We start from the raw sequence: 25,316 nt of genomic DNA on the forward strand, positions 1-25,316 counted from the left end.
CTATGGAAGGAAGAGGAACGGAATGAAGTATCCGACAAGAGTCTAGAAGTTTTGTTTTTCTGGCCTCTGTCAGAAAAATCCTCATTTCTAAGGAGTCTATTATTGTTCCCAAGAAGGGAACCCTTGTTGACGGAGATAGAGAACTCTTTTCCACGTTCACTTTCCATCCGTGAGATCTGAGAAAGGCCAGGACAATGTCCGTGTGAGCCTTTGCTTGAGGAAGAGACGACGCTTGAATCAGAATGTCGTCCAAGTAAGGTACTACAGCAATGCCCCTTGGTCTTAGCACAGCTAGAAGGGACCCTAGTACCTTTGTGAAAATCCTTGGAGCAGTGGCTAATCCGAAAGGAAGCGCCACGAACTGGTAATGTTTGTCCAGGAATGCGAACCTTAGGAACCGATGATGTTCCTTGTGGATAGGAATATGTAGCTACGCATCCTTTAAATCCACCGTGGTCATGAATTGACCTTCCTGGATGGAAGGAAGAATAGTTCGAATGGTTTCCATCTTGAACGATGGAACCTTGAGAAACTTGTTTAAGATCTTGAGATCTAAGATTGGTCTGAACGTTCCCTCTTTTTTGGGAACTATGAACAGATTGGAGTAGAACCCCATCCCTTGTTCTCTTAATGGAACAGGATGAATCACTCCCATTTTTAACAGGTCTTCTACACAATGTAAGAATGCCTGTCTTTTTATGTGGTCTGAAGACAACTGAGACCTGTGGAACCTCCCCCTTGGGGGAAGTCCTTTGAATTCCAGAAGATAACCTTGGGAGACTATTTCTAGCGCCCAAGGATCCAGAACATCTCTTGCCCAAGCCTGAGCGAAGAGAGAGAGTCTGCCCCCCACCAGATCCGGTCCCGGATCGGGGGCCAACATTTCATGCTGTCTTGGTAGCAGTGGCAGGTTTCTTGGCCTGCTTTCCCTTGTTCCAGCCTTGCATTGGTCTCCAAGCTGGCTTGGCTTGAGAAGTATTACCCTCTTGCTTAGAGGACGTAGCACCTTGGGCTGGTCCGTTTCTACGAAAGGGACGAAAATTAGGTTTATTTTTTGCCTTGAAAGGCCGATCCTGAGGAAGGGCGTGGCCCTTACCCCCAGTGATATCAGAGATAATCTCTTTCAAGTCAGGGCCAAACAGCGTTTTCCCCTTGAAAGGAATGTTAAGTAACTTGTTCTTGGAAGACGCATCAGCCGACCAAGATTTCAACCAAAGCGCTCTGCGCGCCACAATAGCAAACCCAGAATTCTTAGCCGCTAACCTAGCCAATTGCAAAGTGGCGTCTAGGGTGAAAGAATTAGCCAATTTGAGAGCATTGATTCTGTCCATAATCTCCTCAAAAGGAGGAGAATCACTATCGACCGCCTTTATCAGCTCATCGAACCAGAAACATGCGGCTGTAGCGACAGGGACAATGCATGAAATTGGTTGTAGAAGGTAACCCTGCTGAACAAACATCTTTTTAAGCAAACCTTCTAATTTTTTATCCATAGGATCTTTGAAAGCACAACTATCCTCTATGGGTATAGTGGTGCGTTTGTTTAAAGTGGAAACCGCTCCCTCGACCTTGGGGACTGTCTGCCATAAGTCCTTTCTGGGGTCGACCATAGGAAACAATTTTTTAAATATGGGGGGAGGGACGAAAGGAATACCGGGCCTTTCCCATTCTTTATTAACAATGTCCGCCACCCGCTTGGGTATAGGAAAAGCTTCTGGGAGCCCCGGCACCTCTAGGAACTTGTCCATTTTACATAGTTTCTCTGGGATGACCAACTTGTCACAATCATCCAGAGTGGATAATACCTCCTTAAGCAGAATGCGGAGATGTTCCAACTTAAATTTAAATGCAATCACATCAGGTTCAGCTTGTTGAGAAATGTTCCCTGAATCAGTAATTTCTCCCTCAGACAAAACCTCCCTGGCCCCATCAGACTGGGTTAGGGGCCCTTCAGAAATATTATTATCAGCGTCGTCATGCTCTTCAGTATCTAAAACAGAGCAGTCGCGCTTACGCTGATAAGTGTTCATTTTGGCTAAAATGTTTTTGACAGAATTATCCATTACAGCCGTTAATTGTTGCATAGTAAGGAGTATTGGCGCGCTAGATGTACTAGGGGCCTCCTGAGTGGGCAAGACTCGTGTAGACGAAGGAGGGAATGATGCAGTACCATGCTTACTCCCCTCACTTGAGGAATCATCTTGGGCATCATTATCATTGTCACATAAATCACATTTATTTAAATGAATAGGAATTCTGGCTTCCCCACATTCAGAACACAGTCTATCTGGTAGTTCAGACATGTTAAACAGGCATAAACTTGATAACAAAGTACAAAAAACGTTTTAAAATAAAACCGTTACTGTCACTTTAAATTTTAAACTGAACACACTTTATTACTGCAATTGCGAAAAAACATGAAGGAATTGTTCAAAATTCACCAATTTTTCACCACAGTGTCTTAAAGCCTTAAAAGTATTGCACACCAAATTTGGAAGCTTTAACCCTTAAAATAACGGAACCGGAGCCGTTTTGAACTTTAACCCCTTTACAGTCCCTGGTATCTGCTTTGCTGAGACCCAACCAAGCCCAAAGGGGAATACGATACCAAATGACGCCTTCAGAAAGTCTTTTCTAAGTATCAGAGCTCCTCTCACATGCGACTGCATGCCATGCCTCTCAAAAACAAGTGCGCAACACCGGCGCGAAAATGAGGCTCTGCTTATGCTTTGGGAAAGCCCCTAAAGAATAAGGTGTCTAAAACAGTGCCTGCCGATATTATTATATCAAAATACCCAGATAAAATGATTCCTCAAGGCTAAATATGTGTTAATAATGAATCGATTTAGCCCAGAAAAAGTCTACAGTCTTAATAAGCCCTTGTGAAGCCCTTATTTACGATCGTAATAAACATGGCTTACCGGATCCCATAGGGAAAATGACAGCTTCCAGCATTACATCGTCTTGTTAGAATGTGTCATACCTCAAGCAGCAAGAGACTGCTCACTGTTCCCCCAACTGAAGTTAATGCTCTCAACAGTCCTGTGTGGAACAGCCATGGATTTTAGTGACGGTTGCTAAAATCATTTTCCTCATACAAACAGAAATCTTCATCTCTTTTCTGTTTCTGAGTAAATAGTACATACCAGCACTATTTCAAAATAACAAACTCTTGATTGAATAATAAAAACTACAGTTAAACACTAAAAAACTCTAAGCCATCTCCGTGGAGATGTTGCCTGTACAACGGCAAAGAGAATGACTGGGGTAGGCGGAGCCTAGGAGGGATCATGTGACCAGCTTTGCTGGGCTCTTTGCCATTTCCTGTTGGGGAAGAGAATATCCCACAAGTAAGGATGACGCCGTGGACCGGACACACCTATGTTGGAGAAAAAAGCAGCCAACGTGCTGCCACCCCACCGTCCTTATGACTGCAAAATTTACCTCTTTACCGGAGCCCTACTTTCTAAAGGGAGGACTTATTGTCTCTCCAAAGCTGAAACCAAATCCATGGAGGAGTATATCCAAAAGACCCTAGCTAAAGGTTTAATTTGCCCTTCCTTCTCCTCTTTTTGTCAGTAAGAAGGATAGTGGGCTCAGACCCTGCATCGACTACAGGGCTTTGAACAACATCACTAGCAAGAATGGCTATCCCATTCCTTTAATCACCAAGCTCTATGACTCACTCCAGAATGCTCGCTTTCTTCACCAAGCTGGACTTACGTGGGGCATACAATCTGATCCGTATCTTCCCAGGTCACGAATGGAAGATCGCCTTCAACACAAGATCAGGGCATTACGAATACCTCGTAATGCACTTTGGGCTGTGTAACGCCCCTGCAGTCTTCCAGGCATTTGTCAACAATGTCTTCCGTGACCTCCTCAATCGCACTGTAATTGTCTACCTGGATGACATCCTTATTTTTTCTTCCACTCTGGAGGAGCATCATAAGCACGTGAGACAGTTACTTCAACGTCTCAGAGACAATTCCTTGGTAGTCAAACTAGAAAAATGTGAGTTTGACCAAGTTCAGATCCAGTTCCTTGGTTATGTCATCTCGAAATAAGGTTTTGCCTGTTTACCCCTTAACTGCTGGATTGATTTACTGCTGCTGAACTCTGCCTGTCTGACTACTCTGCTTGTTTAACCCCTATTGCTCTGGACGGCCTTACTGTTGCCAAACTGCCTGTCTGACCATTCTGATGGTCTATCCCCGATTTCCTGCCTGTTACCGCCGAGTACTATGCTGCCAAACCCTGCCTGCCTGACCATCCTAGTGGTTTACCTCTGGGCTGCCTTACTATTACCAAACCCTGCCTGACTGACCATCTTAGTGGTTTACCTCTGGACTGCCTTGCTGTTGCCGAACCCTGCCTGACCTTTTTGGTGGTCTATCACCAATTTCCTGCCTGTTACCGCCGAGTGCCGCTTACCTCATATTGCAAACTTTCTATGCTCTGGGATATTCCCTATCATTCCGGCTCGACGTCGGGATAACAAGACTACTGGCCGAGTTTGGTCTGTTAGTGGAATATCCCATGAGCATTACAGCAGCAATACTTAGCTGCCAGCAGGAGACTGCCATACTTGGAAGAAGCTCCAAGTTGCACAATGGGAGGAGCAAAACGTGCAAAAGGACGTTTAGGTAAGGCAGCAGTTGAAACTGTCAGATCTCTTTCGCACCACTTACATATGGGACATTACACCCGATTCTAAATAGAACACACATGGAGGACAAGAACATTGCATGACGGTAAAACAGAAACAGATATCCACTTCCTCTAGAGTCATTTTTTAAGCTTTTACCACAATGGACACATTCGCTCAACCCCATCAAGAATATATTTTGTTAATACAGATGAAGACCCACATCACAAGCTATGCTAAAAAAAACACAACTCAGAACATAACAGTTTATGAGCAAGTGCTAAAAACTAGATCACAATATTTTTGCAAATTTTCTAAGAGGTCACAATTTCAGGCTGGAGAAAAGGAGATTTATTCTCCAGCAACATAAACATATTTTTCACTGTAAGAGCAATTCAATTATGAAACTCATTAACTAAGGAGGTAGTAAATGCCAATACCTTAGATATATTTAAAAATGGTTTAGATACATTTCGGGCTAGAAACATAATTCAGGGATAGGATTTCTGGTGTTAAATGAGTCACCTTTTTCATGGGATAAATGTAAGATCTACTGGAGCTTTTATTGTAGATAAATTAAGATTTGCATTGGTTGAACTCTATGGACTTCTGTCTTTTCTCAAACTCAGCTGCTATATTACTGTTACCCCATTTCCCCACATCCAGTGATGACAATTTATTGCCTCAAGTAGAAAACAGATAACTTGTTAAATTCAGTCCTTATTTTGCACAATCAAGTTTCAATATCAGGCTTGTTAGGTGGTGCTGATCACAATTTATTTTTAATTAAAAGGTCATTATAGTCAAAATATTTAACCCTTTTGTGGGGGTTAAACACACAGTAGTTTAGGGTCGATAGTATTAAAATTACATGCTCTAACAGATTATTTTTTGTTGTTGTTTTTACTATAATGGCCTTTTAAAGAGACATTAAAAACGTATATGCTCTGTCTGAATTCTGAAAGAAACATTTTCGGTTTAACAACTTTCCAATTTACTTCTATTATCAAATCTGCTTCAATCTCTTTGTTGAAGGTGCAGCAATGCACTACTGGGAGCTAGCTGACCACATTGGGTGAGCCAATGACAACTTGCATATAAGTGCAACCACCAATCAGCCGCTAGTTCCCAGTAGTGCATTGCTACTCTTGAGCCTATCTAGGTATGCTTTTCAATAAAGGATATCAAGAGAACAAAACAAAATTAGATAAATGAAGTCAACTAGAAAGTTGTTTATAATTGCATGTTCTATCTGAAAATGTTTGGGTTTCATGTCCCTTTAACTTTTGAATAAAGAGTTTTTAATAAAGGGTGTACAAAATGAGTTGGTTTGAGCATCAAAGCATCAATATCATTTTCTAGCTCTGCATTTATGATTTCCTGGGGTTTTAAATCTAAAATATCTCACTGCTGCGTTATTCTCACACATCATAGTCTTTATATAGCATAAGAATTTCCAGTACTGCCATACTGTGTCTTTCAGTATATGCAGTCTGTGGCTTAAAGGGACAGTAAAGTCCAAATTAAGCTTTCATGATTCAGATAGTGCATGTCATTTTAAACACATTTCCAATTTACTTTTATAATCAAATTTGCTTTGTTCTTTTGGTATTCTTAGTTGAAAGCTAAACCTAGGTAGGCTCATATGCTAATCTCTAAGCCCTTGAAGGCCGGCTCTTATCTCAATGCATTTGAAAGTTTTTCACAGCTAGAGGGAATTAGTTCATGTGTGCCATAAAGATTACATTGTGCTCACACCCATGGAGTTAAAGAGTCAGCACTAATTGCCTAAAATGCAAGTCTGTCAAAAGATCTGAGATAAGGGGGCAGTCTGCAGAGGCTCAGATACAAGGTAATCACAGTGGTAAAAACTATATTAATATAACTTTGTTGATTATGCAAAACTGGGGAATAGTAAATAAAAGGGATTATCTATCTTTTTAAACAACATTTTTTGGCATTTACTTTACCTTAATTTTAACGTAAGGGAAAAAAAAAAAAAAAGTAGAAAAACAGAGAAAGAAAAAGTCTCAAAAGAAAAGGAAGAAAAGGAAGATACGCGATAGGGATTAGAGATATGAAATACGGGACTGAAGAAATGCAGTATGATGAAGGGGACAGCCTCAGGTACCTGTTCACTTGAGGTCTGTAGGTTTTATCTTTTGGGTCATCCTTATATGCAGCCTCGTCATCACTTAACTCTTCTTCCTCATCCTCACTGAGGCATTGAAAGAGGGAGAGGGAAGACAGAAAAGTTTCAGAGGGAGAGGAAAGAGCAAAGAGAAATACAGTAAAAAAACTAAAATAAAACAGTAGAAAAGGACACAAAGCAGATATAGTCAACACAGAAGGGAGACCAGAACACGACAAAGACCAATGGAAAGAAACGGATGCCTGCACAAGGCAGGTCTTTATGATCATTCAGTGAAAGGGCTGATACGGCATGTACCTGTCTATCTGTGGTCTGTAGGTTTCATCCCGGGGATCATCCTTAAATGGAACTTCTTCCTCGCTTATCATCACATCTTCCTCCTCACTAGGGGAAAGGAGACCAAACAGTAAAGAAAAAGGTTACAATGGGTAAGGAAAAGATATGATCATTTAACCTCCGTTGCTCATGAGATTATCTTACCTGATTGCAGGTACAAAAGTTGCAGGTTCTTCACTGATTTCTACAAGAGGAAAATTAAAAAAAAAAAAAAATTAAAAAAAAAAAAAAAAAAAAAAAAAAAGACATGCTGATGATGCTCATCAAACCTTTTCATATTTTTGCATGTGATACAGACCCTTACAATTCTTTTCACTGTCAAATTGTACAAATAATTAGATTTCTAACAAAGTTCCAGCAGATTACTAAACATAGCACAAAGGTAGGACGGAGTATTTAGAAATGGAAATACTGAAATAATTAGATATTAAAGGGACAGTTCACCCAAAAATTGTCTCCCCTTTAAATTGTTCCCAATTATTCATTTTACCTGCTGGAGTGTTTTAAATTGTTTATAAGTAGCTCCTTTACCCCTAATTTGGCATTTGAAATGGGTGATTTAGCCTGTGGTATCCCAACCTATACTGAAAGTTTCTATACTGGAGTATTTTCTATTGAATAGCCTAAGTAAACACAGCCAGCAGAAGACATTACACTCTCAGTGGGGGGCATGACAGTTAAGTAATAAAATTATAATTTTCCATTGTTCTCTCTATGTATTGAGCTTTGGTTTTCTAGACAAATATAAGATAAGGAAGCAAGTCTGTGTACATGAAAGTGATAACATAATGAGATCTGATATTACCTGAAGCTCAACCCATTGTAATAGGCTGTGGGTTAAAAGCACAAAACTAGCTACTCCATATACACAAATAAACCGAAAAATGCAATTTCTCATAAATGTTATACTCTGCAGCTGGCATAACAAGTTATTGAAAATACATTCATATAAAAACAATTTTACAGTGTACTGTCCCTTTAAACACCCCATACACAACAATAGTAAGGTCATACTTTGCAATAGTAATCTATTTGTATGTCATGACCCTTTTCTAGTCCTCTGAGTGAGCACCGACTTCATAGATGTGGTTAGGACGTTCTATTCCGTCCTAACCGCGCTGGACGGAATAGAAAGTCCTAGCCATTTGGCTGTCCTGAAGCCAACAGCACTTCCCGGATGCGATCGCGGTCTGGATGGCGTGCCTGACCTGATCCCATAACTGAAATCTTGCAATCGCGATTTCAATTTGTTTACAAATTGACCCTGTCATGAAAGGGTTAATTGCTTTATCCAACACACAACAGTAATTTTTTCTTTCATGATTCATTTACCACATACGTTTTTAAACAATTTTCCGATTGACCTAAGGCTTCTAAAATATCTCCCCCATTTGTTTTCAATCACTGTTCTAAACAATCACTAGGCAGTATGTAGTTTAAAGAGACAGTAAACCCATTGTGATTACAATAAATTTCTGTTTTATTGCTATAGAACATAAACCAAGTCTTAAAGGGACACTGAACCCAATTTTTTTCTTTTGTGATTCAGATAAAGCATGCAACTTTAACCCTTTGGCTGCAAAACCATTTCCCACCTGGGTGCTAAGCTGGATTTGAGTTTTATTTTTACTTTTTTCAAATATATTTATTTTTTACCAGATCCCCAAGACTTACACGTTGGATAGGTTAGGCGATTACCTGTCCATTAGTGGGTCTTGGGGGTCTGTAGCTGCTTAGATGCCGGAGATACAGGCTTCTAAGCAGCATGCCATTTCTTTATATTGTCCATTGTTAATTTTAAATAAAGTTGCACTGTGACATCACGTCATTGCACGTGACATCACCATGTGAATCATGAAGCCCCGGCGATGCCTCTCACTATTCAGGCCAGATCGCCGGAGTGGGAGTAGGTGGGAGACCTCAGATTGCCCTCAAGGTGGGCGAGTGCTAGCGAGGGCTCTGAGTCGTTCTCAGCACCTGACGGGGACAATTTGCGACGGCTCAGAGCAGTCATTAGCACTCAAAGGGTTAAACAACTTTCTAATTTACTCCTGTTAGCAAGAACAACCCAGGTTGTTCACCAAAAATGGGCCGGCATCTAAACTTACATTCTTGCTTTTCAAATAAAGATACCAAGAGAATGAAGAAAACTTGATAATAGGAGTAAATTAGAAAGTTGCATGCTCTATCTGAATCAGGAAAGAAAACATTTGGGTTCAGTGTTTTTTTTTTCTCCTAAGGAAGGGTGACTCCATATTTGTAGAATCCCTTGAAAAACAGTCTTATGTCATATTTAGAATCTCAGGAGATCTCTAAGTACATAGTTTTGCCAGTGTTGCTTATATAGTTTTAAAGATATATATATATATATATATATATATATATATATATATATCCATCCTGCCCTGAAGCTTTAAAAACCTACTTTCTTGATAATTAGGTGTAATTCACTCGGGCAAAGCCCACACAGTTTCAATAAATATCCCCTCTTCTCTACCTCCGCGGCTGGACCCTCACACAATTAACTAAATCACCCCCATATAGGCACTTGCCCCCCTTTGTTTTTTTTCTTTATCTCTCCCACGTGACCTGCACTTGCTCACTCCACCCTCACTTCTTGTCTGGAGGCTTAATTGCCTCCCTAAAACCTCACACCCCCACGGTTTCTTTTCTTCACATAGCACTTCATTTTTATTTTCTTCACGTCGATAAATTTCACTTTTCTGCTTTCTTTAGCACATGGATAAAATTTTTACACATCACACACAAGACCCCCTCTCCAGCCATGGCAACTAGACAGAGGGATAGGAAACTGAGGAACACGCAAGAAAATGTCACTGATATACAACCAATTTTAGCTAATGCATCAGTATTACAAGAAACAACAAGTATTCAAAATCTGGTTACTAGTATTTCGAATGCTCTTACCCCTAAATTTGACGCCCTTAAAACTGAACTTAGACAAGATATTCTCCTGTTAACACAGGAAGTTCGACAGGTTTTCCACTAGAATGCAGGAAATGGAACAAAGGGTATCTGATCTGGAAGACCTAACAACTCTACATAGCTCTAAACTTGAAAATGCAAATATTATTATACAAAAAAATTCAAAATAAATTAGAAGATTTAGAGAATAGATCCAGAAGGAACAACATAAGAATCATAGGTCTTCCAGAGGAACAACAAAATGAGAATCTTATCTCCTTTATCTCAGAGCTATTACCTAGAATTTTGAAAATACCATCCACACATCAACCTATTTTGGTTGAGAGAGCACATAGGCTTGGTCCCCTTCGTACAGATAATAAAGGAAGAAACAAACCCAGACCGGTTATAGCAAAGTTACTAAATTATCAGGACAAAGTTACTTTACTCCAGCATTATTGTAGACAGCAGCCGATTACTTTTGAAGGGGCTACAATTTTATTGTTTCAAGATTTTTCTGCTGATACAGCAGCAAAAAGACGGGAGCTCCCATCTGCTCCAAGTTTATACAAAAAGGCTATCGAGCGATGATAATATACCCCTATAAACTTAAGGTTATAGCGCTTGAAGAAACGCACTGGTTTGAAGAAGTTAGCCTGGCTGAAAATTTTTATAAAACACTACACCCCTTAACTCAATAATAGAATATAGGAGTGTAACAAACTGTGAAAGTTAACAAAAGAATGGTTGAAATGCAGGTCCTTATTAGGGTAGACCCCTGTTGCTGGACAGATAGGGGTCGTGGGACTCCTTTCCCCCTTTTTTTTTTTCTCTCTTTCTTTTTTTTTATTATTATTATTATATATATTAAATGGATCGGATAGATAAATGTAAAATAGTGTCCTGGAACGTAGGAGGGATTTCTACGCCCATTAAACGAAAGGCAATTCTTACACAATTACGTAAATTCCAAACTGATATTGGTTTCATACAAGAGACTCACTTAATTGCAGAGGAATCTTTAAAATTAAAGACTTCCTGGGTTAAAGAAGCATATTTCGCTACTGGTGTTAAAAGAAAGAGGGGGTAGCAATACTAATAGGTAAAAAGATCAATCCAGAAGTTGTCCACTTTGTGGCCGACCCGGGGGGAAGATATGTCTTATTAAAAATATAGATCGCTCAGAGGATGTATACGCTCTGTAATACTTATGGTCCAAATGTGTCGAGGCTCCTAACTTATACAGAAGGTCTTCTGATTGTTGGCGGCGATTTCAACATGGCACCTCAATGCCCATTAGATAGGCTAAGACAGGATACTAAACACCTGAAACAAAAAAGAGATAACTTAGAATCTAAGATGTATAAAAACATTATGTATAACTTAGCTCTATGTGACATATGGAGGAATCAGAACCCATCTGCTCAGATGTTTACATGCCTTTCTAAGGCTCATAACTCTGTCTAGAATCAACATATTTCTGGTCGATGTGCGCATTGCATCACCAAGGGTCAAGGCTGAAATAATGCCGATACTTATTTCAGACCATGCACCTATCTCTCTTGTGCTACAATTAGCCCATGCATGTCCTACCCCTGCTCGTTTCTTTTTTCCACGTTATCTTGCATCCGATTCAAAATTTAAAAATCGGCTTTTAAATAAATATAAAGAAAATGTACATTTTAATAGAGAATATTTGAAAAGCCCTGAAATTTTTTTGGAGACTGTGAAAGCAGTGATGAGGGGGGAAATCATTGCATATAATGCTGCTTTGCTTAAAAAAAATTAGATTAAGAGAAAAAGAAAAAGAATCATGCAAATTTTTGCTCAATTCCTACAATACCAAAAACGAGAGAGATACTTTCGTCTTATCCCAAGAAACCCAAAAAGAGCTAAAAATCCAGGCCAGAATCTATAGATACGGCAATAAATCTGGCAGAATGCTGGCTAAATTAATCAAGAATGAAAAAAACAAAAACAATCAAACATAGATAAACTCCAGCATAAAGGGTAATATCTCACCAAATCTGAGGATATTCTTGGTGTATTTCATCAATATTATAAGGAGCTCTATACGCTCAAAGTTAATGATGTAATGAAATCTGCTGATTTCTGGAGCGAAATTAAATATCCTATACTTGCCCCAGAACTTTCTAATAGCCTTAACGCCCCTGTTACCGTAGAAGAGATTGGAAAAATAATATCTAAATTGTCTTTAAATAAAGCAGCTGGTCCCGATGGTCTCCCTAGCGAATTTTATAAAATTGTGTCTAGTGAAGCTATTCCGCACCTTTGTAATCTTTACAACTGTTTCTACATTGATGGTAAACCTAGTCTCCCCTCTTTCTCACATTCCATACAACATTGATACTTAAAGGAGGTAAAGATCCCTCTTGCAAGGAGTCATATAGACAAATAGCCCTTCTTAACGCTGATTACAAAATCTTAGCTGCAATCTTGGCGTCTAGACTACAAGGGGCACTTGCAAAAATGATTCATACAGATCAATCAGGGTTCCTAAACCAAAAATTAGGGAGGCCCTGGTGGTGACAGAATATTATGAGGCAGTCTCTGAAGTGGACAGCGGGGGAGAGGGCACACACGATCTTGCTATTATATCCATTGATGACGAAAAGGCGTTCGACTCAATCATTCATGAGCATATCTATTCTTCATTAAACTATTTCGGTATCAGGGGTAAGTTCACTGATTTTGTAGCGAACCTTTATACTCAACCCTCCACAAAATTGATAGTAAATAATAATATCTCCTTTTCTATTCCCCTAGGTAGAGGGACGCGTCAGGGCTGCCCTCTCCCCGCTTCTTTTTGATATTGCTATTGAGCCTCTGGCAATTAAAATAAGACAATCTCTAGACGGTATTAAAATTCATAACCATGAAATAAAAATTGGGCTATATGCAGATGATCTGCTTGTTTATATGACAAACACCAAAGTAAACATTCCGAAGCTTTTTCATATAATGGATCACTTTGGTTCTTTTTCAGGATATAAAGTGAATATGACGAAATCTGAAATATTTTGGCTTAGGAATAATAAAAACTCTATATCAAATATCCCCTTCCGACAGGTTACGGACTCTTTAGGGATTTATATCCCGGTTAAAAGTGTGGATCTTTACAACCTCAACATTCCCCCAGTACTGAAAGTGATAAAAGAAAAAAACTTAAGAACTGGCAAAACTTGCCATTATCATTATCTGGCCGGATTACTTTATTTAAAATGGCCCTCTTGCCGAAACTACTCAACATTCTTCAAAATACACTATTATTATTACTAGGAAATGATATTCGATCTATCAATAGTGCACTTATAGAATTTTTTTGGCAAGGGAAAAGATCAAAAATCTCTTTCGGAAAACTTTCAGTACCAAGAGAATGCGGAGGATTGGCTCTACCTGATAGAAGGTTCTACAATCTTTGCTTTCTTGCACGTATAGTTACAGACTGGATTTCGTGTAATAATTATGTTCTAAACAACGAACTGGAATCCAATGTCTCTTACCCATATCGGCTATCCGCATTGACCCATCTAGACCTAAAAGAAATCCAGACAGAAATTAAGAAGCTTAAAACAAATTTATAACCCGCTTAAAGCATAGCAAAAAATAACCAAGCTCCTCCTAATTAATAGTAAAGCCTCTACTTATCTTCCGATATTAGGAAATACTAAATTCCAAGCAGGCATTCACTCTGCGGTCTTTAGAAGTTGGGATTCTGTGGGTCTAAATAAGGTTCATCAAATAATAGATAAAGAGAGACAATGTATTAAATCATTCCAGGAATTAAACTCAGAATTTAATCTGCCAAACAAAGACTTCTTCGCTTATCTGCAACTCAGGCATTTTGTGTTGGATTTAGTTAAAGAATAAGGCTGGAATTGGAGTATGGGTAAACTGGAAGACTGGTTGGTGTCAATTAGGAATGCTCGTATGTCAATTGCACCATGTTATTATTTTCTAGGTTCAAACAAAGGTGTCTCTGTTTCAACACAGCTGGCTTTACAGGGAGTGCAGAATTATTAGGCAATTTGTATTTTTGAGGATTAATTTTATTATTGAACAACAACCATGTTCTCAATAAACCCAAAAAAACTCATTAATATCAAAGCTGAATAGTTTTGGAAGTAGTTTTTAGTTTGTTTTTAGTTATAGCTATTTTAGGGGGATATCTGTGTGTGCAGGTGACTATTACTGTGCATAATTATTAGGCAACTTAACAAAAAACAAATATATACCCATTTCAATTATTTATTTTTACCAGTGAAACCAATATAACATCTCAACATTCACAAATATACATTTCTGACATTCAAAAACAAAACAAAAACAAATCAGTGACCAATATAGCCACCTTTCTTTGCAAGGACACTCAAAAGCCTGCCATCCATGGATTCTGTCAGTGTTTTGATCTGTTCACCATCAACATTGCGTGCAGCAGCAACCACAGCCTCCCAGACACTGTTCAGAGAGGTGTACTGTTTTCCCTCCTTGTAAATCTCACATTTGATGATGGACCACAGGTTCTCAATGGGGTTCAGATCAGGTGAACAAGGAGGCCATGTCATTAGATTTTCTTCTTTTATACCCTTTCTTGCCAGCCACGCTGTGGAGTACTTGGACGCGTGTGATGGAGCATTGTCCTGCATGAAAATCATGTTTTTCTTGAAGGATGCAGACTTCTTCCTGTACCACTGCTTGAAGAAGGTGTCTTCCAGAAACTGGCAGTAGGACTGGGAGTTGAGCTTGACTCCATCCTCAACCCAAAAAGGCCCCACAAGCTCATCTTTGATGATACCAGCCCAAACCAGTACTCCACCTCCACCTTGCTGGCGTCTGAGTCGGACTGGAGCTCTCTGCCCTTTACCAATCCAGCCACGGGCCCATCCATCTGGCCCATCAAGACTCACTCTCATTTCATCAGTCCATAAAACCTTAGAAAAATCAGTCTTGAGATATTTCTTGGCCCAGTCTTGACGTTTCAGCTTGTGTGTCTTGTTCAGTGGTGGTCGTCTTTCAGCCTTTCTTACATTGGCCATGTCTCTGAGTATTGCACACCTTGTGCTTTTGGGCACTCCAGTGATGTTGCAGCTCTGAAATATGGCCAAACTGGTGGCAAGTGGCATCTTGGAAGCTGCACGCTTGACTTTTCTCAGTTCATAGGCAGTTATTTTGCGCCTTGGTTTTCCACACGCTTCTTGCGACCCTGTTGACTATTTTGAATGAAACGCTTGATTGTTCGATGATCACGCTTCAGAAGCTTTGCAATTTTAAGAGTGCTGCATCCCTCTGCGAGATATCTCACTATTTTTGACTTTTCTGAGCCTGTCAAGTCCTTCTTTTGACCCATTTTGCCAAAGGAAAGGAAGTTGCCTAATAATTATGCACACCTGATATAGGGTGTTGATGTCATTAGACCACACCCCTTCTCATTACAGAGATGCACATCACCTAATATGCTTAATTGGTAGTAGGCTTTCGAGCCTATACAGCTTGGAGTAAGACAACATGCATAAAGAGGATGATGTGGTCAAAATACTCATTTGCCTAATAATTCTGCACTCCCTGTATATTGGAATACATTAAGTGCTCAGAGCAATATAGACCTAAAAACTTTGCAACTTTCAATTAAAAAGGTTGCTTAGAATACACTCTCGGCCAAATGGCGAGAGGCCCATGTTAAATTCCTCCATAGGGCATATTTTACCCCCGAGAAAGGCTATAGATGTGGCAATTTAGGGTTTAATAAATGCCCTAAATGTTCATATTTTGCAGCTGTTTTTCCACACATGATATGGTACTGTCCAAAAGTTAAGATTCTCTGGCTTAAAGTGGAATACTGGTTAAAAAAAACGTATTAAAAATAGCCCCTCTTTCTCTAACATTCTATCAGATGGTACTCTGCTTAAAGAAAGAACCCGGCAAACAAAACAATGAAAAAATTGTAATTTCTACTATTCTAGCCACTAGATATTTAATTTGTAAAAAATGGAAGAGTCGGTCAATCCCTAGTCTCTCTGAAGTGAACTGCATGAAAAAACAATGTATATTAGAACAAAGAGACACAAATATAGATAATGATCAGGACATCAAAAGGTTCTTCAATAACTGGGCAATTTTTCTTAAAATATTTTCTTCCACAGAAATAAATCATATAATTTTCCCTTTTAAAAATACAGAAATAGTCTTATTAGGGAATTGGTAGGTATCAGGAAGGGGTCGGTAGGGAAGCGAAGGGGATAGGAAGGAAGGGTTCTCTTCCGCTTTTTTTCTCTTTCTTCCTCTTTTTTTTTTCCCCTCTCTTTTTTGTTTGTTACTATTATGTTTTTTTGTTCTCCACACATGGGTTGAGGAAAGGGGTAGGGATGAAAAAGTAAATAAAATCTCAAGACATGATCAGAGATAAATGTATAAGATGTAATAATACTATGAATGGTACTAAACATAATCTTAAAGTTATATGTTAAGCGGAATTAACATAATATTGCTTAAGTTAAACAAGGTTATCAGATTACATTGCGCCTTAACTGCTTGTTAATTTTCAATTTTTTTACTTTTGTTCTTGTACATGATAACAAATGTATTATCTCTGTTTTTCTGAATTATGTTTTGGTTCATAAATAAATATATTAAAAAAAAAATTGCATGCTCTATCTGAATCAGGAAAGAAAAAATTTGGGTTCAGTGTCCTTTTAACTCTTCTAAAACAAATTAACATCCTTTTTACTAGTTATTTTTCAAAAGTCAAAGCCACCGACCATTTACCTTATTTGGAGGAGCCATTCTGGGCTTTAAACTGTCAAAGTTAGTATAAAGTATATTGTTTTGCAGCTGTTCCCATCTAAAGCCAATTAGGGACATATATGTAGCAGAGTTAGCCTTTAACTATTTACTGTCCCTTTAAGCAATGTGCAGCATACATATAAAAGAGATAAGCTATATCTACTGCTCCACCCTGGGTTTTTTTTGTTTGTTTTTTTTACATTGTTAATGAGTTAAAGGGATAGTAAACCACAATATATTCTTTTATGATTCAGATAGAACATACAATTTTAAACAAATTTACAAATTACTTCTATTATCAAATTAGCTTCATTCTCTTATCCATTGCTGAAGGGACAGCATTGCACTACTGGCATCTAGCTGAACACATCTAGTTATCCAATCACAAGAGACAAAATGTGTGCAGGCACCAATTAGCAGCAGCTCCCACTAGTGTAGGATATGTGCGTATTCAATTTTTAACAAGCGATATTAAGAGAACGAAGCACATTTGAAAATAGATGTGAATTTAAAAGTCTCTTAAAATGACATGTTCTATCTGAATCATGCAAGTTTAATTTTGACTTTCCTATCCCTTTAAACTAAATTAGTCTGATATGATCTGCCTGTGAAAAAAATAAATGTCTTTGACCTTCAACATTATTTGTATTTTTGAAAGAAACAATTGTTCCCTTTGAAATAGATTCAATTTATTTCCCTAGTATTGAGGTTAAATCTGAAAAACCTGTAGTTACCCTATTGGCATATGAAGAGGTACTACATTAGCAATTCCCCAGTAATTTGGAAAATCAGCTACCAATTGTGACTGATAAAGTAGATCAGCTAATAGAGCAATAAGCTACAATCAAAGTTCCATCAAAACTCTTGGATGAATATTTTTTGACCCATAGACTGTTTCATAGAAAAATGCAAGCAAAAACAGAATATAAAGTTAGCAATAAATTTATTTTGGGATGATGAGAGTCCATAATATATTTCCTGCCACCAGGTGGAGGTCAAGAACCCTCACAAGAGCTTTTAATCCCACCCACCTCTACTCCCTATCCAGTTAACATATAGCAGAGCCGAGAGGTAGAAAAAAAAAAAGTAGGAAAGACAAAGCAGGGTTAAGAGGGCATCTCTAATTAAATCATTCTGAAGAAATAATTTTAATCGGCAAGTATAAATTCTGATTTATTTTGTAAAATCATGATAGTCCATAGGTGTCCATAACATGTGGAATACAATACCCAAGCTGAGAATCCATGTAAAGGACGGGGGGGGGGGGGGGGGGGGGGGGGGGGGAGGGGGGAACAAAGAAAAGGAAGTTCCTATTTGCCGGACACTGCGGCCTGAAGGACTTTCCTGCCAAAAGCTGTTTTGGTAGAAGCATAAATATCAAAATGGTAAAATTTAGAAAAGGTATGAAGAGAAGGCCAAGTTGCTGCCTCACAAATCTGTTTCAAGGAGGCCTCATTCTTGAAGGCCCAAGAAGTAGATACAAACTTAGTAGAAAAGGCATCAACTCTGAAGGCGGTTTTCCCGCAACCAAGTAAGCTTTATGTATTGTCTGCTTTAGACATGATGCCAAAACCACTGCTAAAGCATTTTGGCCCTTCCTGGTACCTGAAAAGTGGACAAACAAACTGCAGGTCTGTCTAAAATCTGAAGTAGCCTGAAGATAAAATGTTAAGGCAATGACAACATCCAAATTGTGACGTAGGCGTTACTTATGGTTACAAGGAAGTTAGATACAACCTTCAGAAGAAAATCCTATTTAGTTCTAAGAACTGCTTTAAAAACAAAAAGGGAGGATCAGAAGAAAGGGCTGATAGTTCAGAAACTCGTCTAGCTGAAGAGATGGCTACTAGAAAGAGAACCTTCCAAGACAACAATTTTAGGAACAAAATAAAAAGGAGGACCTTGCAAAACAGATAGAACCAGATTAAAATTCCAAGGTGGAGAAACAGGCCAAATAACAGGCTGAATTCTCACCAAGGCTTGTACAAAAGTTTGATCATCAGGCAACTTAGCCAAATCTTTATGAAACAAAACAGATAAGGCCGATATCTGACCTTTTAAGAAACTAGCCAACAAACCTTTCTCCAGACCATCCTGAAAAAACTTAAGAAATTTGGGAATTCTAAAGGAAAAACTTCTGGAAGAACACAAGAAAAAATAAGTTTTCCATGACTAACAAGAATTAAGCAAAACTGAGCACATATGGAAATAAAGTATTAATCCACAATGTAGAGATTAACAACTGTATTAATAAAATAATACAAGAAACAGCCCTTAAATACCTAGAAATCCAACAAGACAGAAATAAAGGCCCCAAAAATTTCCCAAGGAAAAATATTTTTTTTAAACTCTCCTAACCACTTAGCAGCTCCTATTAGTGTACTCACAACCTCCTAGGTAATGAAAGGTTACAATTTATTTTGAAATTGTTTTTATTTGCAATTTTGTAACGTTTATAAATATATTAAAGTGAAGGTAAACTTTGATGAATGAAAGCCCGGTTTTTAAAAATACATTCATTAAAGTTTAGAAAGCAGCCATTTTGTTTACAAACTTACCGCTCTTCTTTTCACAGCTAGAGCAGCTTCCCCCACCCGGAGATCCTCTCTTCACACGTCAGCAATGACTAATCCGGCTTCCTACAATCACAGCATGGCCTCAGGCAATCACTCCCCTGGGGGGAAAGCCGTAATTGGAGGAAGTCGGATTAGTCATTGCTGACGTGTGAAGAGAGGATCTCCAGGTGGGGGAAGCTGCCTTGGCTGTGAGAAGAACAAAGGTAAGTTTTTAATCAAAACGGTTGCTTTCTATACTTTGATGAATGAAAGTGTCCCTGTTTTTAATAGAATTTTTTTTTTTTTTTTTTTTTTAAACGGCTTTCATACATCAAAGTTTACCTTCACTTTAATCATAACTTTTCAGTACGATAACAGTATCAATGCATTTCAACATTTATCTTTTTTGTACAATTTATGAATAAATAAAACTTGTATCAGTCTTGTGCTTCTTTGTATTATTATAAATCAAGTGGTAACATGGTCTGGGGTTTGGTTAAACGAGCATCTATCGTTTCCTAACGGTTATGGTAACATTTTTAACAAGTCTCTAGGTTGTAATATTTTGATATACAAATAGGATTAAAAAGTAGGCGGGTATGTATGTCTATAGGTCTCGGCCTCCCAAACAGTGAATTTCCCCCTATGCCTCAGGTCGATTGCGTCTTGATATTAAATCAGCTTCATGGAACATGATATATGGTTCCCATTTGGCCAAAAAGCTTTCTTTAGTATTTAATTTATCCGCAATGGTAAGCTATTTTTTCTTTTATGAAAGTAAAGCTAGGGGGTATTGCCTTCCAGAATTGAGCTATACATATTCTTTAACAATGGTGCATATAGTCATTATCAATTTATGTTTGGTATTGGGAAGTGCAAAAGAGCTTGTTCTGGTGTCAGAGTTATCTGTTTTTGGAAAATGGAGCCATCATAGTGGAGGATTGTTCCCATATATTTATATATTTTTTGCAATGCCACCACATATGCATATAGGTTCCTTTTTCAACACATCCCCTATAGCATAGGTGGGATGTTGCCATCTCTAGTCTATTAGATCTCATTGGGTGTAAGTACCATCTGAAGACAAATTTAATATAGTTTTCTTTAAAGGGATACTAAACCCAATTTTTTATTTCATGATTCAGATAGAACATTTAATTTTAAAGCAACTTTCTAATTTACTCCTATTATTAATTTTCCTTCATTCTATTGCTATCTTTTTTTAAAAAGCTGGAATGTACAGTTTAGGAGCCGGCACATTTTTGGTTCAGAACCTGGGTTACGCTTGCTTATTGGTGGCTAAATGTGGCCACCAATAAGCAAGCACTATCCTGGTTGCTGAACCTAAAATGGGCTGGCTTCTAAACTGTACATTCCAGCTTTTTTAATAAAGATAGCAAGAGAACGAAGGAAAATTAATGAGTAAATTAGAAAGTTGCTTAAAATTGAATGCTCTATCTGAATCATGTAAGAAAAAAAATTGGGCGTAGTATCCCTTTAAGTAGGGCGTTCGGAGAGAAGGATAGGTCTTGTGAGAAAGGTTACAATTTAAAACCACCACTGAAGAAAAATGCCCACAGAATGCCTCTGAGAAAACTCAGTAGCTTTCAGACTGTTGGGGAAGAGGAGAAAGGGTGCCAAGGGGAGGTGGCGGAGCTTTACTGCCGGATTGATGTACAGGCCAAAGCCTCAAGTAAAAAGGATCACCAAACACAGATTTTTCAATTATAAAAAAAAAAAAACAACACAACCTTCCCCTGAGAGTCCCCCTCTGCCTCCCACCCCAACTGTCAGCCAAACGACCAAACAAAGAGAACCACTAATTGCATAGTGCAGTTAACGGTTCTCTTAAAATGATAGTAACCCATTTTTGAAAACATAAAAAAACTTTTTGAAGAAAAACTAAATTTATGCTTACCTGATAAATTACTTTCTTTTACGATATGACGAGTCCACGGATTTCATCCTTACTTGTGGGATATTAACCTCCTGCTAACAGGAAGTGGCTAAGAGCACCACAGCAAAGCTGTATATATAGCCCCTCCCCTTCCCCTCCGCCCTCAGTCATTCGGCCGAAGGTATAGGAAGAGAAAAAGGAAAGGCTAAAAGGTGCAGAGGTGATCGAAGTTTACAAAAAATATAAAGAAAAACTGTCTTAAAAAGAACTGGGTGGGCCGTGGACTCGTCATATCGTAAAAGAAAGTAATTTATCAGGTAAGCATAAGTTTTCTTTTACAAAGATATGACAAGTCCACGGATTTCATCCTTACTTGTGGGAAACCAATACCAAAGCAATAGGACACGGATGAAAGGGAGGGACAAGACAGGAACCTAAACGGAAGGCACCACTGCTTGAAGAACCTTTCTCCCAAAAATAGCTTCAGAAGAAGCAAAAAGTATCAAATTTGTAAAATTTGGAAAAAGTGTGAAGGGACGACCAAGTCGCAGCCTTACAAATCTGTTCAACAGATGCATTGCTTTTAAAACCCCATGTGGAAGCCACAGCCCTAGTAGAATGAGCCGCAATTCTTTCAGGAGGCTGCTGTCCAGCAGTCTCATATGCCAGGCGGAGGATACTTCTCAGCCAAAAAGAAAGAGGTAGCCGTAGCTTTCTGACCCCTACGCTTTCCTGAATAAACAATGAATAAAGAAGAAGATTGACGGAAATCTTAGTTGCCTGTAAGTAAAACTTTAAGGCACAGACCACATCCAAATTATGCAACATACGCTCCTTCTTAGAAGAAGGGTTAGGACATAATGAAGGAACAACAATTTCCTGATTAATATTCTTATTTGAAACAACCTAATAACAGAACTTTCCAGGATAACAATTTGATATCCATGGAATGCATGGGTTCAAACAGAACCCCTTGAAGAACTCGAAGAACTAAATTCAAACTCCAGGGAGGAGTAATGGGTCTAAATACAGACTTAATTCTAGATAAATAGTAAGAAGTGAATACAGCGCCATCAAGAGGCCAAGGGATAAATCTACTCACAGAGAGATAAAAGAAGATTATTTAATGAACCATGTTAAAAAGCATCAGTAAAAAATGTAAAAAAAGGAGTATCTTGCAGGAGCGGCTAAAACTGATAATTACAATAAAAACAGAGATAATCACAGGTGATCAGTGTGAGTGGTACACCAGATTAAGAGTGTAAACTAGTGAAAAAGAATAAGCCTAAGTACAACTATAACAAGTGCATCAAGCAAGACATTAGTAAACAATAGTACAAACAATAATGTTCAAAAAATAGTGTGTCAAAAAAATAGAAAAATGCACTGCAGTGCAAAAAGAGGGTCAAATAGTGAGTGCAAATGGATATAACAGATGCTAGCTACTAATCCAGTGAGGTAAAGATATAATTAAATAAAATACACAATATGCAATAACATGAAAAATAAATTCCAAAAAAGTGTTCCAAAAAGTTGATCAACAAATGTTAGTGAAGAACAAAAATAAGTCAATCAAAACCAAAAAAATGAAAAAAATGGGTGATGAAAAACAAGGTGAAAGTGAGGAAATTGGTTCCTTCAATATTAGTTACTTTAACAGATCCAAATTCCTGAGTGTGGTAGCTGAAGTAGCTGATTGGATCCTAGCACCTGTCAGCTGCTCCTATTGTATCCTAAAAAGTGTCCCTGAAAAAAAGAAATTCCCAACATAGTGTATCCAATATGAGAATGAAGTAAAGATTAAAATAATGCTTACCAATATGTCAACGCGTTTCTGCCCTCAAAAAAGGGCCTTTCTCAAGACTAAAAAATTGGTAATGGCAGCTAGCCTTATATACAGTTTAGAAGTAGCCTATATGTTAGTTTAATTGATTAATTGTATTGTTTGGGCGCCAAATCCCTCCACTTCCTGTGTAACATCTAAAAGATTCCCCCATAAAGTGTAACATCACTTCCTATGTAACATCTAAAAAATTCCCCCATATGGCAAACCGGAAGTCCCTCCACTTCCTGTGTAACGTCTAAAAGATTCCCCCATAAAGTGCAACATCACTTCCTATGTAACATCTAAAAAATTCCCCCATATGGCAAACCGGAAGTATATAAATCTTACCGGATTAATTTTATACATATCTAAATATATAAGTCATTCAAAAGGCATGTATATGGCCTTAGATTTATCCAGTTGTTTCTTTCTCAATTACCGGGATGTTTATTTTGGCTTACCGGTTTCAAGCCCAATATCAGAGCTACCCGGAAGTGACGTAACTGTTGACGTCACTTCCGGTCCGGCGATATTACATAAACAAGCCACTAGCAACATTAGCGTGCTGTACAATGCTAATATATGCGGCTGTCAGTTACGCCTCCCATCTAGTATATTAAATCCTTAGAGAGCTCTGGGGATGATGTTCCCCATGTTATTGCATATTGTGTATTTTATTTAATTATATCTTTACCTCACTGGATTAGTAGCTAGCATATGTTATATCCATTTGCACTCACTTACTATTTGACCCTATTTTTGCACTGCAGTGCATTTTTCTATTTTGTTGACACACTATTTTTTGAACATTATTGTTTGTACTATTGTTTATTAATTTCTTGCTTGATGCACTTGTTATAGTTGTACTTAGGCTTATTCTGTTTCACTAGTTTACACTCTTAATCTGGTGTACCACTCACACTGATCACCTGTGATTATCTCTGTTTTTATTGTAATTATCAGTTTTAGCCGCTCCTGCAAGATATTCCTGTTTTTGTAATTTTATCTATATGTGTTTTTTACATTTTTTACTGATGCTTTTTAACATGGTTCATTAAATAATCTTTTATCTCTCTGTTAGTAGATTTATCCCTTGGCCTCTTGTTGGCGCTGTATTCACTTCTTACTATTTGTGCATATTTTTTGGAGAGTGGTTAGGATCTCTGTTTGGATACAGCTTGGGGATTAATTTAGCGCTTCTACACTACCCCCTTTTTCACTATTAATTCTAGATAAAAGCCTGACAAAAAGACTGCACATCTGGGTACATTTGCCAAACGTTTGTGAAACTAAATTGACAAAGCTGAAATTTGTCCCCTTAAGGAACTTGCTGATAACCCTTTCTCCAATCCTTCTTGGAGAAAAAAAAGACAGAATCATAGGAATCCCAACTTTACTCCATGAGAAACTCTTAGATTCACACCAATAAAGATATTTACACCATATCTTATGATAGATTTTTCTAGTGACAGGCTTTCTAGCCTATATCAAAGTATTGATGACCAAATCAGAGAATCCTCGCTTCGATAAAATCAAGCTTTCAATCTCCACGCAGTTAGCTGCAGAGAAATTAGATTTGGATGTTGGAAAGGACCTTGAATGAGAAGGTCCTGTCTCAATGGAAGTTTCCACGGTGGCAGAGAGGACATGTCCACTAGATCCGCATACCAAATCCTGCGTGGCCACGCAGGCGCTATCAGAATCACTGAAGCTCTCTCCTGTTAGATTCAAGCAATCACGCATGGAAGGAGATGAAACGGCAGAAACACATAAGCTAGGCTGAACAACCAAGGCATCTATCAGTTCGGCCTAAGGATCCCTTGACCGGGATCTGTATCTTGGAAGCTTGGCATTCTGTCGAGATGCCATCAAATCCAATTCCGGTCTGCCCCATCTGAGAATCAATGAGGCAAATACCTACGGGTGAAGATCCCACTCCCTCGGATGAAAAGTCTGCCGACTTAGAAAGTCTGCTTCCAAGTTCTCTACTCCTGGGATGTAGATTGCTGACAGATGACAAGAGTGGGCCTCCGCCCAACTGATTATCTTGGATACCTCTATCATCGCTAAGGAACTCCTTGTTCCCCCCTGATGATTGATAAATGCCACAGTTGTGATGTTGTCCGACTGGAATCTGATAAATTTTGCAGAAGCCAACTGAGGCCATGCCTGAAGCG

General features: G+C 38.4%; 1 protein-coding gene across 6 annotated transcripts in view; it reads right to left on the reverse strand.

Moving 5' to 3' along the window:
* ZFP91 (ZFP91 zinc finger protein, atypical E3 ubiquitin ligase) overlaps window positions 1-25,316 on the reverse strand; it is a 278,255-nt gene that overhangs the window by 231,130 nt on the left and 21,809 nt on the right. For 4 of the 6 annotated variants that reach the window (XM_053692303.1, XM_053692304.1, XM_053692302.1 and 1 more), the window contains exons 4-6: window positions 7,281-7,320; window positions 7,098-7,184; window positions 6,780-6,866 (exon numbers count right to left, since the gene is read on the reverse strand). In XM_053692303.1, coding sequence (XP_053548278.1) covers window positions 6,780-6,866; window positions 7,098-7,184; window positions 7,281-7,320 — 214 coding nt within the window. The remainder of the gene's footprint in view (window positions 1-6,779; window positions 6,867-7,097; window positions 7,185-7,280; window positions 7,321-25,316) is intronic. The other 2 variants (XM_053692306.1, XM_053692305.1) reach the window with 1 other exon arrangement.

Source organism: Bombina bombina, chromosome 9 (assembly GCF_027579735.1).
Source record: "Bombina bombina isolate aBomBom1 chromosome 9, aBomBom1.pri, whole genome shotgun sequence".
NCBI classification, from domain to species: Eukaryota; Metazoa; Chordata; class Amphibia; order Anura; family Bombinatoridae; genus Bombina; species Bombina bombina.